Genomic DNA, 13,877 nt, shown 5'->3' with positions numbered 1-13,877 from the left:
ACCCATATGATATTTTTCTGACTGATGTGGAGGATGAGAGGATGTGTCTGTCTTCCAGGCAGTAGTTGCATCCCAAATGCACTACTTTGACTAGGGCACAGAGGGCTTATTTTGGGTTCTCCGCTTCTTCCTACTTATTTTGGGAACTCTTATCATCATGATGTGTTCCCCCCTTAGGGGGTTGTTGTCTACCTTTGGCAGGTGGGAGGAGGGAAATAACTCACCCCAAAAGTTTTGGAAACTCATTCTATTATGTCTCTATTTCCTCCGATAGAAACTTCCTTCTTCTTCTTCTCACAAATGTTACATTTTCCATTAAATTGTGATTTAAAGTCTGTCATCCATTTTTGTGAAGTGCACTTACTGAATGTTTTGTTCACAACGTGTGGCAGCAGTACGTTTTGCAGCAGTTATGTCTAACACAAGTTCAATTTAAACTTCGCATTCATTGTAATTACAAAGGAGTCTGTTCCAATCCTATATGCCATTTCAGACTTAATTGGTTTCTTTGATTATTATTTTCAAAGTATGTAATTAGCTAATGTGGTTTTTAAATCTACTCATCTTTTTTTCATTACATTTTTTTAAATTCTGTTGATGAGATGATTGGTTTGGTTTTAATTCCATCTCCCTTTAAATGCTCTTTTGAAACCTTTTCATGTGCAATCACACAAACATTTGTCTCAAGGGTGTTATGTGAACTGCTCTGGCTAAGATCAATTTAATTATCAGTTACTAAATGGGTAATGAGCTTTAATGGCCAGTCTCACTGCTATGGAAACCAAACTCAGAGTCTTTTAAGAGTCCAGCTCTCAGGCATTTTAAAGGGGCAATCTAGAATTGATTGGTACATCTTTTTGTTTTTTTATTACTTTTATTATTATTGAAGAATATAACTTATAAATGCCTCATGAGCTTAGTTCAGCGGTCTTTCTCCATCACAATCCAAAATCTAATTTATCCAGCCCCATCACTCAGTTTACCAAACAAGAAGCCACATTGTTGTTGTTTGAATCTCAGATTGGCCCTTTAAATTCTAAAAACTCGTTCTATTGAAGCTTTTTGAGAATTCCAGAATCCTGCTCTGAAGGACTCTGGGGGAGGTCCAGTGAAAGTAGATATATGAACTAACACACACTAACACACACACAGATATACACACACTAACACACACACAGATATACACACACTAACACACACACAGATATACACACAAACACACACACACACAGATACACAAACACTAACACACACACAGATATACACACTAACACACACACACAGATACACAAACACTAACACACACACAGATATACACACACTAACACACACACAGATATACACACACTAACACACACACACAGATACACAAACACTAACACACACACAGATATACACACACTAACACACACACAGATATACACACACTAACACACACACAGATACACACACACACTAACACACACACAGATACACAAACACTAACACACATACACAGATATACACACACTGACACACACAGATACACAAACACTAACACACACACAGATACACAAACACTAACACACACACACACAGATATGCACACACTAACACACACACACACAGATATGCACACACTAACACACACACACAGATATGCACACACTAACACACACACAGATGTGCACACACTAACACACACACACACAGATATACACACACTAACACACACACAGATATACACACACTAACACACACAGATATGCACACACTAACACACACACACAGATATGCACACACTAACACACACACACAGATGTGCACACACTAACACACACACACTGATATGCACACACTAACACACACACACAGATGTGCACACACTAACACACACCCACAGATGTGCACACACTAACACACACACACACAGATGTGCACACACTAACACACACACACAGATGTACACACACTAACACACACACACTGATATGCACACACTAACACACACACACAGATGTGCACACACTAACACACACCCACAGATGTGCACACACTAACACACACACACACAGATGTGCACACACTAACACACACACACAGATATACACACACTAACACACACACACAGATATACACACACTAACACACACACACAGATATACACACACTAACACACACACACAGATATACACACACTAACACACACACACAGATATACACACACTAACACACACACACACAGATATACACACACTAACACACACCCACAGATATACACACACTAACACACACCCACAGATATACGCACACTAACACACACACACAGATATACACACACTAACACACCCACACATTCCTCATCCTTCGGTGTGTTTTCTTTTTCAGGACAATCAAGGCAGAGGTGTACGACTGGGACAGAGATGGAAGGTAAGGACACTACAGACCCCCCCCCCATACACACACCCCCACACACCCACACTCGATAATGTTTCCACTTGATTCGTTTCCAGACGAGAAATGATTTATGCATGAATGGCAGAATAATGATTTCCTCATCATGTTTTACAAGATAAAGCACCATGACAACACTGTTATGTTTCACTGCTACAACACTGTCATGTTTCACTGCTACAACACTGTCATGTTTCACTGCTACAACACTGTTATGTGTTTCAGCAGCTTAATTCCTGCTCTTTTGAGGCAAATACACAATACATCCATCATATTTCTAAATTTCTACACCCCAGAGGGAATGTCCATGTACACAGTCTGACATTTTGTTGTTGTGGTGTACTTTACCTTCCAGCCATGACTTCATCGGTGAATTCACCACCAGCTACCGAGACCTGTCCCGGGGCCAGAGCCAGTTCAATGTGTACGAGGTGAGTGGAGAGGAAGGGAGGGTGGGAGGCAGGGCACTCACCCAATTTGTCTCCCAAAGGCATACAGATAAAACAGAGAATAACATAATAAACCAAACCAAAAACATATCAAATAGACCACAGGCCCTTGTAGGAGGAAGGAGAATAGCAAGCGCAATTCTGACATAATATCTCTGCAACTCAGATAGGAGACGTACAGTATATTACAGGACTACAATATTAGCATTAGTGCTAGTGTCTACTCAACCTTATGCTAGCATTAGCATAACTTCCCCTGGTTCACACTGAACCCCACTGAGTTTGGCTATGCTAATATTGCAACCTGGACATCCTAGTGGATGATGTAAGGGATTAGAAGGAGATGAAAAGTTACAGTTCAGTGCTAGAGAGCCAGGCCTAGACTACACTTCCCTCCCACAACCTTGCATGGGTATTAGGCGTACTTAGGTTACGTATTATGTAACCTACATAGTGCACTAGATCCTTATTGGCCCAGGTCAAAAGTAGTGCCCTATATAGGGAATAGGGTACTGTACAGTGAAGTGAATATAAGGATACTAGTCATTGGCCCTCTGAGTCTACTGCTGGTCCCTGATAATTAAAACTGTTGGCGCGTTACATTAAGTCCTGATATTGGAAAGGGGAAATGGGGGATACCTAGTCAGTAGTACAACTGAATGCTTTCAACTGAAATGTGTCTTCCCCATTTAACCCAACCCCTCTGAATCAGAGAGGTGCGGGGGGCTGCCATAATCGAAATCCATGTCTTCGGCTCCAGGGGAACAGTGGGTTAACTGCCTTGCTCAGGGGGCAGAACGACAGATTTTTACTTTGTCAGTTCGGGGATTCGATCCAACAACCTTTCGGTTACTGGCCCAACGCTCTAACCACTAGGGGAAGGGAGCAAGAGAATTACCGTACGACACACCACGTATTCACCTTGCACACACTAATTGACAAAGAAACATACCAAAAAAAGAGGCAAGGTTTTTCATACTTTTTTGATTTCAAAAAAGCTTTTAACTTATTTTGGCTTGAGGGTCTGCTTTTACAAATTTATGGAAAGTGGTGTTGGGGGAAAAGCATACAACATTATAAAATCTATGTACACAAACAACAACTGTGCAGTTAAAATTGGCAAAAAACACACATTTCTTTCCACGGGGCCACGGGGTGAGACAGGGATGCAGCTTAAGCCCCACCCTCTTCAACATATATATCAATGAATTGGCGAGGGCACTAGAACAGTCTGCAGCACCCGGCCTCACTCTACTAGAATCTGAAGTCAAATGTCTACTGTTTGCTGATGATCTGGTGCTTCTGTCACCAACCAAGGAGGGCCTACAGCATCACCTAGATCTTCTGCACAAATTATGCCAGACCTGGGCACTGACATTAAATCTCAGTAAGATAAAAAATAATGGTGTTCCAAAAATGGTCCAGTTGCCAGGACCACAAATACAAATTCCATCTAGACTCCATTGCCGTAGAGCCCACAAAAAACTATACATACCCCAGCCTAAACCGCAGCACCATAGGTAGCTTCTGCAAAGCTGTGATCAATCTGAGAGATAAGGCAAGAAGGGCCTTCTATGCCATCAAAAGGAACAAACAATGTGACATACCAATTAAGATCTGTCAAAAATCTGTTATAGAAACCATTGCCCTTTATGGTTGTGAGGTTTGGGGTCTGCTCACCAACCAATAATTCACAAAATGGGACAAACACCAAATTGAGATTCTGCATGCAGAATTCTGCAAAAATAAAACCCAAAATAATGCATGCAGAGCAATACCCGCTATTTATCAAAATCCAGAAAATATTTGTTAAATTCTACAACCACCTAAAAGGAAGTGATTCCCAAACATTCCATAACAAAGCTCTGTTCACAAACACAAATAGACAACACAGAGCCCCAGGACAGCAACACAATTAGACCCAACCAAATCATGAGAAAACAAAAAGATAAATACTTGACACATTGGAAAGAATCAACAAAAAAACGGAGCAAACTTGAATGCTATTTGGCTATTTTGTTTTGCCAGGCCAGGAAAAGAACCCTGACACAGTGATATAGATGTCACAATATTGTGACAGAGAGGATAGAGATGCCTGGAGGAGAACCACAACACCGTGACAGAGAGGATAGAGATGCCTGGAGGAGAACCACCACACCGTGACAGAGAGGATAGAGATGCCTGGAGGAGAACCACAACACCGTGACAGAGAGGATAGAGATGCCTGGGGGAGAACCACAACACCATGACAGACAGGATAGAGAGGAATGGGGGAAGAACCACAACACTGTGACAAAGAGGATAGAGAGGCCTAGAGGAGAACCACAACACTGTGACAAAGAGGATAGAAAGGCCTGGAGGAGAACCACAACACTGTGACAAAGAGGATAGAGAGGAATGGGGAAGAATGGTGGCACTGTGACAGAGAGGATAGAGAGGAATGGGGGAAAACCATGACACTGTGACAAATAGAATAGAGAAGAATTGGGAAGAACCTTGGCACTGTGACCAAGAGTATAGATAGGCCTGGAGGAGAACCACAACGTCGTGACAGAGAGGATAGAGGCCCTGGGGGAGAGACGAGGGAGTGGAAGGAGCAGATGGAGACAGGGGAAGGGAATGCTACCTTTGACTTGATATTCAGCACTTCATCGGCCATGTGTTTCCATGTGTGGATCCTGTAGAATGAGCGCTGGGGATGTTTCACATAACCTTGATCCTCTTATGACCGCCTTCCTGTGGCCTCAGGTGCTGAATATCCAATAAGGATCTCAGATATGTTATAGTCTCTATCAGACATCACCTCTCTTCCCCACCCTCATCTCTGTAATCAGTTCATTTTCTCGCTGTGTGTGTGTGTGTGTGTGTGTGTGTGTGTGTGTGTGTGTGTGTGTGTGTGTGTGTGTGTGTGTGTGTGTGTGTGTGTGTGTGTGTGTGTGTGTGTGTGTTTACACATGTATATTGACACGTGTCGTTCGGAGACACAGACCTTGGTGGATTCCGTCCCGTTCGTTATTACACACATGTAATACACCCAGGAATGATCCGGCTGGAATAACATGTGTACTACACTAAGCCTGAGGGTCTGGTATTTCAGCGTTACCCACTGCAGTTATGGGACTGAGTTCACATGCCCCGTTACATATGGGGGGACGGGGACGGGGATGGAGGGACGGGGATGGGGGGACGGGGACGGCGAGCATCCCGGGGCGGCAGGGTAGCCTAGTGGCTAGAGCGTTGGACTAGTAACCGAAAGGTTGCAAGTTCATATCCCGAGCTGACATGGTACAAATCTGTTGTTCTGCCCCTGAACAGGCAGTTAACCCACTGTTCATAGGCCGTCATTGAAAATAAGAATTTGTTCTTAACTGACTTGCCTAGTTAAATAAAGGTTAAATAAAATACCTGATGTTCTTTATTGGCCCAGAGGAATGGAGACATTTAATGGGATCATTTTTTACGTGATATTATTATCATGTATGTTCATGTTGTGCCTGTGGAATCCTAGGTGGTGAACGCCAAGAAGAAGTTCAAGAAGAAGAGATACATCAACTCTGGGACGGTGAGTCAGTACAACATTTTGTTGTTGTAAAAAACACCAGGTTAAAATCTCTTCTTGCCTGGTGCGACTGGATATTTCTTCCCCATCATCTCTGTTTGTTGTGTTCATTAATGACTGTTATGTTTGTAGTACGAGGATTGCAATGGTTTAATTTCTGTAGCTAATTGTTTGATTCCTAGACAAGATAGATACTTTGTTTTGTTATGGTCCAGATAATAAACATTAGCCTGGTGCCAGATCTGCATGTGCTGTCTATCTAACTCCTACGGACCATTGCGATGTTTGGCATGCAATACTAAACACAAACAGATCTGGGACTAGGCTAAATGAACATCACTAGAAGAGAAATAAGTTGTAATGGCCTCAAATAAAGTTAATTGGTGAGAGTCTTTAGAGATGAAAACTGTCCTTTCAGTGACTGAGTTGCTGCTTCTTAACTCCTCCGCATGTCTTGTTGTCCTATCAGTGACTGAGTTGCTGCTTCTTAACTCCTCCGCATGTCTTGTTGTCCTATCAGTGACTGAGTTGCTGCTTCTTAACTCCTCCTCCACATGACTTGTTGTCCTATCAGTGACTGAGTTGCTGCTTCTTAACTCCTCCTCCACATGTCTTGTTGTCCTATCAGTGACTGAGTTGCTGCTTCTTAACTCCTCCTCCACATGTCTTGTCCTATCAGTGACTGAGTTGCTGCTTCTTAACTCCTCCTCCACATGTCAAACTAAATCAGATGTTATTGGTCACGTACACATGGTTAGCAGATGTTATTGCGAGTGTAGTGAAATGCTTGTGCTTCTAGATCCGACAGTGCAGCAGTATCTAACAGGTAATATCTAACAAATTCCACCTCAAAACCTAATGCACACAATCTAGTAAAGGAATGGGATGAGAATATGTAAGTATAAAATATATGGATGAGCTGTGACAGAGCGGCTAAGATGCAATATATAGTAAAGAATATATAGTGAAGGATGCAGTATACAGTATATACATATGAAATGAGTAATGCGAGATATGTAGACATTCTTAAAGTAGCATTATTAAATAGTGACTAGTGTTCCATTTATTTAAGTGGCCAATGATATCAAGTCTGTAGGTAGGCAGCAGCCTCTCTGTGTTAGTGGTGGCTGTTTAACAATCGGATGGCCTTGAGATAGAAGCTGTTTTTCAATCTCTCGGTCCCAGCTCTGTTGCACCTGTACTGACCTTGCTTTCTGGATTGGAGTAGGGTGAACAGGCAGTGGCTCGGGTGGTTATTGTCCTTGAGGATCTTTATGAGCTTTCCTATGACATCGGGTGCTGCAGGTGTCCTGGAGGGCAGGTAGTTTGCCCCCGGTGATCCGTTGTGCAGACCTCACTATCCTCTGGAGAGCCCTGCGGTTGTGGAAGGAGCAGTTACTGTACCAGGCGGTGATACAACCCGACAGGATGCTCTCCATCACACCTACTCTACACCTGCAACCCGACAGGATGCTCTCCATCACACCTACTCTACACCTGCAACCCGACAGGATGCTCTCCATCACACCTATCTACACCTGCAACCCGACACGATGCTCTCCATCACACCTACTCTACACCTGCAACCCGACAGGATGTTCTGTTGTGCATCTGTAAAAGTTAGTGAGGGTTTTTGGTGACAAGCCACATTTTTCCAGATTCCTGAGGTTGAAGAGTGTGCGTGGACCATTTCAGTTTGTCGGTGATATGTACAATGAGGAACTTAAAACTTTCCACCTTCTCCACTGCTGTCCAGTCGATGTGGATAGGGGGCTGCTCCCTTTGCTGTTTCCTGAAGTCCACAATCATTTATTTTGTTTTGCTGACATTGAGTAAGAGGTTATTTTACTGACACCACACTCTGAGGAGCCCTCACCTCCTCCTTGTAGGCCTTCTCGTCGTTGTTGGTAATCAAGCCTACCACTGTAGTGTCGTCTGCAAACTTGATGATTGAGGTGGAGGCGTGCATGGCCACGCAGTTGTGGGTGAACAGGGAGTACAGGAGAGGGCTGAGAACGCGCCCTTGTGGGGCCCCAGTGTATAGGATCAGCGGAGTGGAGATGTTGTTTCCTACCTTCACCACCTGGTGGTGTTTCGTCCTATCAGTGACTGAGTTGCTGCTTCTTCACTCCTCCTCCATGTCCTGTTGTCCAATCAGTGCCTGAGTTGCTGCAACTTCACTCTTCCTCCGTGTTTTGTTGTCCAATCAGTCCTCCGTGTTTTGTTGTCCAATCAGTCCTCTTCCACACGTCCCATTGTCCTACAGTTTCAGTGACTGAGTGGCTGCCATGCCCAGGCAGTGGCTGATGTTTAGGAGACAGTGAATTGTTATTATTGCCTGGGCAAACGCACACCGTTTGGGATGCAGAGCCTCAATAGGATGACTGTGGCTAGATGATTAAAATCACAGAGCAAGTCATCAATCATGTTGCTCTCATAACTCATAAAGATGGATGGATCTGTTTGTTTGTGTGTGTGTGTTTGTGTGTGTGTGTGTGTGTGTGTGTGTGTGTGTGTGTGTGTGTGTGTGTGTGTGTGTGTGTGTGTGTGTGTGTGTGTGTGTGTGTGTGTGTGTGTGTGTGTGTGTGTGTGTGTGTGTGTGTGTGTGTGTGCGTGCTTGCGCCGCTCTGATATCAAACAAACTCCTTCTACCTAGATTAATCATTCCTGGGTGGCAGTTGGTTTTGTTAGCCTTCGGGCCCTGGGGTTAACGATTAATGGGTTTAATATTTCAATAGGTAATTTGGGATTAAGTTGATTACTGATGTGGTTGGTAAATAAATTGTTTTGGTGTTGATTACCTAAGTGGGTAAGCGACCTTCAGAAAATAAAACAGTTTTGAATGTATTTTTTTACCCTGGTGACACTACTGTTGAGAACAATTGTTTAATTGGGTAAATAAATAATGTTTGTGTTGATTACCTAAGTGGTGAAATTATTTTCACCACTTGGGTAACTGTTTTGAATGTCATCTTTACCCAGGTGACTTTGCTGTCTTTCACGGTGGAGTCAGAACACACCTTCCTGGACTACATCAAAGGAGGGTGAGTTGGTCCAGAAGTATAGATTACAGTATTTTTTGTTGTTTTTGTTCTTGTAATTTTACCCCTTTTTCTCCCCCATTTCGTGGTATCCAATTGTTAGTAGCTACTATCTTGTCTCATCGCTACAACTCCTGTAGGGGCTCGGGAGAGACGAAGGTTGAAAGTCATGCGTCCTCCGATACACAACCCAACCAAGCCGCACTGCTTCTTAACACAGCCGCACCAATGTGTCGGAGGAAACACTGTGCACCTGGCAACCTTGGTTAGCGCGCACTGCGCCCGGCCCGCGATGAGACCAGGATATCCCTACCGGCCAAACCCTCCCTAACCCGGACGACGCTAGGCCAATTGTGCGGACCTCCCAGTCGTGGTTACGACAGAGCCTGGGCGCGAACCCAGTCTCTGGTGGCACAGCTGGCGCTGCAGTACAGCACCCTTAACCACTGCGCCACCCGGGAGGCCCTTCATTACAGTATTTCAATATTCAGAAACATGGCAACTAGGCTCAAGTCAGAAGGACAACTTCTACTGTCCTTCAAAGGCATTGCAGAATCTCCAATTCACTTTTTTATTCTACTAGGCAAGTCAGTTAAGAACAAATTCTTATTTACCATGACGGCCTAAGCCAGACGACACTGGGCCAACTGTGCACTGTCGTATGGGTACTCCCAGCTTGAATTCGAACCAGGAGCTGCAGTTAAGCCTCTTAGCACTGAGATGCAGTGTCTTAGACTTCTGCGCCACTCGGGAGCCCACTTTGTGTTGAATCTGACAGATTTGAGAAATAGTGAGAGGAGATTAGATATATTTTATGTCTTGTGAACATGTACTATAGACACAGGCAGGCAGGGTTATAGAATTATATATATATATATAGTTTTTTAGGGGAATACAACTTAGAAGATACAAGACAAACAAAACATGACAATGGTGGTGGGGAGATTGCATCATCACATTGCATAGTTACCTTGTAAAAATTTAATTATAATAATAACAATAATAATAATAATGGTAATAACAGTAAAACAGATTTAGTACAATAGTTTATTTTGACATATTTAGGGGAGGGCAGTATCAGTTAACATCCTAGAAGTGAAGGAAGGGGGACCAGGTGTCGTAGTACGATTGTGTCTTTTAAGGGAAGTGGTCAGTTAACAGATTGAGCCAATGCAGCATGGAGATCCTTGTTCCAGTATGGAGATCCAGTATGGAGATCCTTGTTACAGTACGGAGATCCAGTATGGAGATCCTTGTTCCAGTACGGAGATCCAGTACGGAGATCCAGTATGGAGATCCTTGTTCCAGTACAGAGATCCAGTATGGAGATCCTTGTTCCAGTACGGAGATCCAGTATGGAGATCCTTGTTCCAGTACGGAGATCCAGTATGGAGATCCTTGTTCCAGTACGGAGATCCAGTATGGAGATCCTTGTTCCAGTACAGAGATCCAGTATGGAGATCCTTGTTCCAGTACGGAGATCCAGTATGGAGATCCTTGTTCCAGTACGGAGATCCAGTACGGAGATCCTTGTTCCAGTACGGAGATCCAGTATGGAGATCCTTGTTCCAGTACGGAGATCCAGTATGGAAGATCCTTGTTCCAGTACGGAGATCCAGTATGGAAGATCCTTGTTCCAGTACGGAGATCCAGTATGGAGATCCTTGTTCCAGTACGGAGATCCAGTATGGAGATCCTTGTTCCAGTACGGAGATCCAGTATGGAAGATCCTTGTTCCAGTACAGAGATCCAGTATGGAGATCCTTGTTCCAGTACGGAGATCCAGTATGGAAGATCCTTGTTCCAGTACGGAGATCCAGCATGGAGATCCTTGTTCCAGTACGGAGATTGAGGTGGGGTATTTGTTATGGACAGATCACCAAGGAGGGAGAGGGAGGGGAGACGGGGATGCTGAGGCCAAGGTTACCGAACAGCTTGTTCATGACCCCCAAACAGAATGATTGTACAGGTGCGCATGTCCACTAGGAATGATAGTAGTTGTCTGTTTGATTTGGGCCAGTGTTTACACATTGGTTTCTGAGAAACCCATGAGCTGTAATTTATGATTGGTGATGTGTGAAAAAATATTGGTGATAGGTGGCATGTGATCAAAAGATAAAATGACATGTATAAGACCCTAAATGAAACCTATTACTGTTTTAAGTATGTCTTTATGTGTTTCTCAAATGGCACGATAATCTCTATATAGTGCACTGGTCAAAAATGTACTTCTTCCTGTTCTGTTGGGGCTGCCTGGCTGTCGGAGACACCCTGTTCCCTTTATATTGCACTACACCCTATAGGCACTGGTCAAAGTAGTGCACTACATAGGGAATAGGGTGCCATTTGGGACGCTTGCTGCCAACTGTAATGCTCTGCCTGTCTGTCAGACACAGACTCACCTTCAGAGTTGTTTTACAGAGAGGAGAGCAGCCTCTCTCTCCACCACCACTCAACGCCCACTGATGATTGTGACTGATTATTTACGTTATAGCTAGCACCCATGCTCCTGACACCTAGCTGCTGTTAGATTCACATAAAGCAGCCAGTGACATGAGGTTGCAATGTTTATGCAGTAGCTTGTTTCAGCAAGCGTCAACAAAGTTTGATCACATTGTTGATGGGCCATGTTATCGCAGAAACCAACTCAATTCCTGTCTTCAGTCAGCTGTTCGTTCCCTAATACATTTTTGTACGTTTATGACAATTATTTTATTTTATTTTATCCATTGTGCCAGCCCCACCATGTAGCAAACCATTAATAAAATGGGCTTGGAACCTCTAACCCTGGCGATTTGACTGGTAAACTCAAGGGTACACTCACAATGGCTGCCTGGTATTGTGATGCAATCATTTCCATGGTAATGTAGAATGTTCATTCAAATGATGTTAACTGATGTGGTTCATGCAATGGATTGTATTTTTTGTAATGTCAGTTGGGTTGAATCAACAAATCACAGCACATATTGATGAGTACACTTCCTGCTTTTATGTCCTGCTTTTACTTCCTGCTTTTATTTCCTGCTTTGCTCCTATGGGTACACTTACAATGGCTACCAGTCCAGTTTCAACTAGATAGCACAGGCATATTGTAAAAATTAATGAAAACAAAAATGAGCATTTTCAGCTTAATTTAAGGTTAGGGTTAGGCTTTAGGTAAGCAGTGTGGTTAGGGTTAAGGTTAGGTTTAAAATGACATTTTAAAAAGAGAAATTGTAGAAATAGGCAGGGTTATTAGCTTTGTGGCTGTTTTAACGAGTGACAACTCGCCAGTCCACACATTTGACTTGAATCGGATGCCGTTCTATTCGTTCCATTTCTATGGCAGCACATGCAGTCAGGAGGAAATGGAGAACATGTGCAACACCCCAAAAATGTGCATCCAAATGATTCATTCTTTTAACGTTTTTTTTTTTTTCCTATTAGAACAGAGACTGCAGTCATTTGGCTTGCCAATTATCATTATCCAACATTTCATGACTGTCACAGCCCTAATTACCATTTCTAGAACCACCAGTCTTCCTGCGAATCGGTTTGATTGATAGATATGCAATGATATAAATTCTCCACTGGGTGAGTCTCTGCCCGAAGGAGACAAGGTGGTCTGCCTCTTACTGTCAACCCTTGACAGAACATGTATGAATTAAGATGAATGACCATGAAATATGGAGTAAGGAGTATGGACGTGTGACGACTGTATAAAATATGAAGTGGGTTTTAGGCCTTTAACGGGAAGCTTCATTCAACCTGTCACATACTCTATATGAAAACGCTTCCTCGCAGTGGATCTGTGGTAGCTGTCCTGGTTTCAGCTCTGCAGCAGTCCTTGTGCTGCACTGTCAGTTCTGGTCAGTGTTAGGTTGTTTGGCGACTGTGTCCTACATCTGCCAGTGACCCTCATGGCCTCTCACTGTCCCACCCATCTTCCACCCACCCACCCAAACATTAATCCACCCACACACACACCTACCCACCCAACTATAACCATCCACCCAACCATCCACCCACCCACTCAACCACCCATCCAACATTCCATCCACCCACCCACCCAACCATCCATCCACCCATCCACCCAACCATCCATCCATCCACCCACCCACCCACCCACCCACCCACCCACCCACCCACCCACCCACCCACCCACCCACCCACCCACCCATCCAACATTCCATCCTACTACCCCACCCACCCAACATTCCATCCACCCACCCACCCAACCAACCATCCATCCATCCATCCATCCATCCATCCATCCATCCACCCATCCATCCACCCATCCATTCACCCAACCATCCACCCACCCACCCATCCACCCAACCATCCACCCACCCAACATTCCATCCACCCATCCATCCATCCACCCATCCACCCAACCATCCATCCACCCATCCATCC

The 13,877-nt window shown here is 44.0% G+C and overlaps 1 protein-coding gene across 2 annotated transcripts in view; it reads left to right on the top strand.

Annotated features, from left to right (window-relative positions):
- The window catches only part of LOC109869099 (copine-5-like), a 173,829-nt gene that overhangs the window by 117,306 nt on the left and 42,646 nt on the right, over nt 1-13,877 (top strand). For both annotated transcript variants that reach the window (XM_031804051.1, XM_031804050.1), the window contains 4 exons: nt 2,368-2,409; nt 2,789-2,864; nt 6,391-6,444; nt 9,424-9,485. In XM_031804051.1, coding sequence (XP_031659911.1) covers nt 2,368-2,409; nt 2,789-2,864; nt 6,391-6,444; nt 9,424-9,485 — 234 coding nt within the window. The remainder of the gene's footprint in view (nt 1-2,367; nt 2,410-2,788; nt 2,865-6,390; nt 6,445-9,423; nt 9,486-13,877) is intronic.

Source organism: Oncorhynchus kisutch, linkage group LG24 (genome assembly GCF_002021735.2).
Source record: "Oncorhynchus kisutch isolate 150728-3 linkage group LG24, Okis_V2, whole genome shotgun sequence".
NCBI lineage: Eukaryota > Metazoa > Chordata > Actinopteri > Salmoniformes > Salmonidae > Oncorhynchus > Oncorhynchus kisutch.
Note: the sequence above shows the minus strand (reverse complement) of the source record. Positions and strands in the feature narration are given on the sequence as shown.